The 6,259-nt window shown below is 36.8% G+C and overlaps 1 protein-coding gene across 1 annotated transcript; it reads right to left on the reverse strand.

Moving 5' to 3' along the window:
• Positions 1-3,641: 3,641 nt before the first annotated feature.
• On the reverse strand, positions 3,642-5,726 carry LOC141630869 (uncharacterized). The gene has a single exon (XM_074443613.1). It carries the CDS (start codon positions 5,724-5,726, stop codon positions 3,642-3,644), a length of 2,085 nt encoding a protein of 694 aa, XP_074299714.1.
• Between the last annotated feature and the right edge of the window lie 533 nt (positions 5,727-6,259).

The raw sequence follows: 6,259 nt of genomic DNA on the forward strand, positions 1-6,259 counted from the left end.
AGTGACAATTCCGCAATTTAATCACATTAATTTCATTCTTAATCCATATTAAACTTGTAATATGAATTCTATCCGTCAAAATTTTAAACTGCTTTAAAATAACTCGGTATCTTTAAATTGTGAACCGATTCACAATAACTAATTGGCCAAAATAAAAAACAACAACCAAAAATTATATGGTCTCGGTTGAAAAAAAAAAACAATTTTTTTTTTTTTTTTTTTTTTATAATTTCAGCTCCACACGGCTGAAAAAAATAACAGCCCCTTTTTTTTCGGCAATTAGGAAAAACAAGAAAAAAAACTTTCCATATTGTTTTTTCTTTTTTTCGGCAATAAGGCAAAAAAAACTTTCCTTCTCTTTTTTTTTTCTTTCTCGGTTTACCAAAAAAAAAACAAAAACAAATTTTTTTTTTTTTGTACGGCAAACCCTAAAAACGGCCTCCCTTTTTTTTCTTTTTTTTGCGGCAATATTCCCTAAAACAAGATTTGATGACTAAATTTATATGCCAAAAACTATATAGCAAAAACAATCTTTTTATCATAAACGTGACGATTCCATTTAATTTTAACTTAATCTGCATTAAGTCAAAAACTACCAATTCTTCATATGATAATATTAACTGATTAAAAACTATAATATGAAAAATAAAATGAAAAAATATCATCAAACTAAAAGAACAAAAAAACGGCAGAGGAAAAAAAAAAATCGGCACAAAAATTTTTTTTTGCCGAACCCTAAAAATTCGAAACCCTAAAAATTTTTTCAAAAATTCTCATTGTTCACATACAAATTTATGAAAATCATCAAGATTAAAAACGTGGCCTAGTGCTCTGATACCACTTGTGGGAAATAATCTGTATACTTCCCTTTATATTGAATGACTATAACGAATTTAACAATGATGATTAAAGGTCATAAACAAAATACATAAACAAAGTATAAGGATTCAGAATTAACCTTCGGTCCTAGCAAATATGGCCTACGAACAATATCAAAATTGATATTCACCTATTAGTTGCACCCAAGACGATATAAGATATGCCCTTTGATTATGCTAGAAATCGATCTAAAATTTTCTGTAAAATTTAGTTATTTTTGTGTTTTTCTGATGAGAGAGGAGGCAAGGTCAAAGAAAAAAATTAGGGTAGAAATAATTCTCTACCTTTCTTTTTATACAGACCGAAATTTGGAGTCAATTAGGAAAGAAAATTACTTCCTGATTTTCGGCCATCAGACTGAAATAAGGACCATATGCTCCTTATTTTTGGTGTTTCCAAAAATATATAAAGTGTGTTAAATTGTCATCTAGTGAGGATCGAACCCATGACCTCTTGGCTTGTGTACCCTCACTATTACCACTATGACACATTCAACTTGTTGATATTAAATATAACTGATTATATTTAATTACGAATTAACAGATTAATTCGTCCAAGCTAACATTATATATATTTAATTAAATATAACTTATTATATTTAATTTACGAATTGACAGTTAATTCGGCTCAACTAATATTATTTAATTTTCATTAAATAATTATCTCATTAACACATCGACTAACTTTTTAGTCATTTTGGGCATCAATGTGATTATATTTCTATAACCACATTTCTCAAAAACATCCTATAGGTGTGACCTTTAGGGACCAGTTGATCACCACCATCTGTATGATAATAACGTCAAGCTTTCTAGCAAGCCAACCGTTATTAGGTAAACGTTAATCAACTGATTAAATATACGAAGTATACCCTTGTGAACCTGTAAGAGATTTACAAATGTTATCACACTAATTTGTGGAGGACACAAGCTCCAACAAGTAATAATCAAATGCCGATAAAAGAACTATTATGTTATGTTACAACTGATTTAAAACCAACTGATGATATAAAAGATACAACTCAAAGTCTACTTGCTATAACTATCAATCTCGTGGAGACTCATCCCTGCCCGGACTCCAGCTATCAACGATATCAACACCTGCTAAGACAGACTGCTCACCATAAGGGATCACGGCAGACACATAAACAAACAAGACAACCACCCAAGGTCAGTACTGAGATAAAACACAACAAAGCCAACAACAACAACTGACAACTCAATGTAACACGATCAGCCACACACAAGCACACCCACACCGATCAATCTCCGTCACCGGCTGTCCACTGGACCAGCCCTGCCAGTGGGGGACCGCAGCCGTACCCACCAAATCCCCGCTCATCATACCGAGCGATAACCCTGTCCCATTAATGTGCACATCCCCTTCTGTGGCGGGTTCCACGAAGGGCGAAACTAGGGCGTGAAGCCACTCCCGCAAGTGACTCCACTCAGCCGAGAACGCATCTCGAGACCCATAGACAAACAATCACAATCACAATATCAACAACCGTCTGAATCTATCAACAAGACACAACAACCGACACACTAGACTATCTACAGAAACTGAGTAGGCGAACCTACCTTTAAGCAACTGCAACCAATCCATGCCAACATATGACATATCCAGCAACCAAGCAAAGCCTATAAGCACAACATAATCATCTATTACTATCAAGCAAACCCTAACTGTAAAGACAAAGGTACGGATGATGATGATGACATACCTATAAAGAGAAACCCGGCAAAAGACCGCTACCCGACTCAAGCTACGCTCTCCTAAGGCACAAGAACCTTCAAAGGGCTTCCATGGAGGTTTTATGGTGAAGGGAAGGGAAAAGGGCGACTAGAGGATAGAAGGAATGAGGCGGAAATGACTTGCGGATTTAACAAAACGCGATTAAAAACCCTCGCTGAAAGCTCGATACTCGATCGAGTACCACACACACTCGATCGAGTAACCCCCTACTCGATCGAGTACCTACGCTACTCGATCGAGTAGCCTCTACTCTATCGAGTACCACACAAGACACGTACCCCAAGATAGCTTTGGCATGCACTTCTAAGAACCATTCCCGCTCCCAAGGTCAGTCAACGCTGGTCAAGGGGTCCCTAAAAGGGCGGGTATTACACTCGTTGGCCTTGAATTTTACAATGGAAATCTTTTAGTCTGGTAGACACCTGTGTAGCCCTGGTGGACTGTCTAGCAGGACCAATAACCACAGGTCTAACTCTTTTAGCAGGGACCACAGGTACATTTGATATGGTCCTAGGATCTGTAGTTCTCTGACTATCAGATGCTGGCATTCTCTGAGTAACTGTAGTCTCCTGAATGACAGGAGTAGATACCACAGTAGGTGATTGAACATCCTGAGAAATCCTTATAGCAGATGTAGGCTCAGAACTGCCAGTTACCTACTGCTTTTTGGGATCATAATTATTCAAAGCTTGCTTATGCAAATCTGATAAAGGATCCAGATTAAAAATATCCACAACCTCTATATCATCAGAATTATCATAATTGTGCTGATAAGGAAAGTGCTCTTCTTCAAAAATTACATCTCTGGCAACAAAAATGGTGTGATTTGTAAGATCATACAATCTATAACCCTTTTGACCAAAAGGGTAACCAATGAACATACATCTCCTTCCTCTAGGACCAAACTTATCTTTGTGAGATAATGGCATTGGTGCATAACATAGGCACCCAAAAACTCTTAGCTCCTCATAACTAGGTTTAGTTCCAAACAATATTTCAAATGGAGTTTACCAATTAAGAACAGAAGAAGGCATTTTATTTATCAAATAGGTGGCAGTCAAGACACATTCACCCCAAAACTTACTTGGCAAATTAGCACGAATTTTTAATGCCCTAGCTGTTTCAATAAGATGCCTGTGTTTCCTCTCCACATGGCCATTTTGCTGTGGTCTTCCTACAATACTCCTCTGATGGAGGATGCCATACTGAGTAAACAAATTAGCACAATATTCCTGAAAGAATTCTGTACCATTATCACTTCTGAATACCTTTATTTTTCTTTCAAACTGTGTTGCCACATATGTAATAAAAGCTTTCAACAAGCCAGGAACCTGATGTTTATTCTGAAACATATAAATCCAGGTGACTCTGAAATGATCATCTAGGACAGTAAGGAAGTACTTAGCACCTAACAAAGTGCTAGTCTTATAAGGTCCCCATAGATCTAAATGAACCAGATCAAACAATGCCGAAGCATAAGATGTGCTCCTTTGAAATGGGAGCATATACAATTTGGACAAGTGACATGTCTCAGCAGAGAACTTAGTTATTGCATCCATTGATAAAGGTTTTACATGTTTCAGCTGGTCATATGAACTATGACCAAGTGTAGAATGAAAAACTTCAAAACTACAGAGTTTATTACAAGCATTTGAACTAGACAAAAAATCCTTATTTGTCAAAGCTCCTTTGTCCTTGATGCTTGATTGTGCAGCTTTATTCTTCAAAGCAGGCTCAAACCAGTAGAGATATCTTTGTCTCTTAGCCAATCCCAAGACTCTTTTTTTGGTAAGGTCCTGGAATGCACAATACTCTGAAGTAAATAACACAATCATAGGAGTATGCTGTATTAATTTACTAACTGAAAGTAGATTTCTCTTGAAATCTGGCACAACTAAAACATCCTTCAACTGTATAGCAGAGGTTAAAATAATGTCCCCTACTTTGTGTACTAACTTGATAGTACCATCAGGCAATCCTACCATTACAGGTCTGACTAGGAATCTGACATTATGAAGCAAATCAATTCTTGATGTCATATGATCAGACGCCCCTGTATCAACTATCCATGATAACTGATCATATGTTTGTACAACATAAAATGCAGCCTCAGAATATAAGTCTGTACCTGCAAAATGCACAGAGAAAGAACCAGGTACAGAATAATCAGTCATGGCTTTAATCACTTGTTGCCTGACATTCTCCATTATGCCATCCATCACACTTTTATCAATGACCATTCTTTGATCAGCCTGTGTAGCATCTGCATTCACAACATCAAGAGGATTATTAGAAGAAACAACATCAGCATTGTTAGCTCCCCTCTGATAAACATTGGACCTTCCCCGTGACTGAAACTTGTTCTTCCCTTTGTATTGCTTATTTGTTGTGGATCTTTGTTGCTCTGCAAACTTGAGCTTTAGAAAGCAGTGTGCAGCAATGTGACCTTTCTTGCCACAACTTTCACAAGTCTGAAGATGAAAGCAAGACTCAACATTATGACCACCTCTCTTGCAGTGAGTACAAAATTTCCTCTCCACAACAGGAGCATCCTGTTTCTCCCGCTTACAATCCCCTTGCTGTACATCTGTGGTCCTTCCAGCTGCATATGCAGTAGCTTCAGTAGGAATACCAGCAGTCTCAGTCAATTGCTTTTGTCTCTCAATTTTTTGTAAGAGACCCAATGCTTTGTTCAATGGTGGCAATGGTTCCATAGTGAGGACTGTAGTCTTGGCAGTCTCATAGCCATTGTTAAGCCCCATCAAGAATTGTATCAACTTATTGACATTATCCCTTTCCAATAACCTCTTTAGTAATTGACAAGAACACCTATCCATAGCACCACAATTGCAATATGGAATTGGGTCAAAAGAATCTACGCAATCCCAACTATGCTTCATTTTACTATAATATTCAATCAAACTACTGTTTTCTTGACAAATCTTGCCTAATTCTTTCTTATACTGATAAATCTCAACAGCATTCGTCTGACCATAACGCTCTATCAGTTCTGACCAAAGCTCTCTAGAACTAGTTGCATATTGAAAAGTTGCAGCAATATCAGGTTCAAGAGAATTCTTTATCCACCTCATAACAAGAATGTCACATCTAACCCACTGATTACGCGATTTATCACCAACGCAGGCATTTTAAAAGTTCCATCCACAAAACCGTCTTTGTTTTTAGCAATTAAAGCAAGAAGAGCTTCTCTCTTCCAATTTATGAAATTATTGCCAATAAACTTGATAGAAACTAATTTATTAGATGGTTGAACAGTATTAGTAACATATAAAGGATCATCAAAGATCTTATAAGGAGAAGCAGCAGTAGATGAAGCATCATCAGGCATTTTGACAGAGATTGTAAAGATTGTGATGTAAAAAGAAGGAAGAACATTGCAGAAGATCGTAACACGGAAAGTAGAACGCAACCACCCAGAATCGTATCCTTGTGACTGATATACCATGTGAAACTAGGAATCCTCCGTTGATGAACATAGCAGTAAGCTTAGAGTAGTTTGTTATAATGTTAGAGTTTGTTATAGAGATATGTTTAGAGAGATAGTGAAAGAGTTATTGTGATTATAATTGTGAAGTGTAAGTGGTTACATCAAGTACAATGCTAT

Source organism: Silene latifolia, chromosome Y, assembly GCF_048544455.1.
Source record: "Silene latifolia isolate original U9 population chromosome Y, ASM4854445v1, whole genome shotgun sequence".
NCBI lineage: Eukaryota > Viridiplantae > Streptophyta > Magnoliopsida > Caryophyllales > Caryophyllaceae > Silene > Silene latifolia.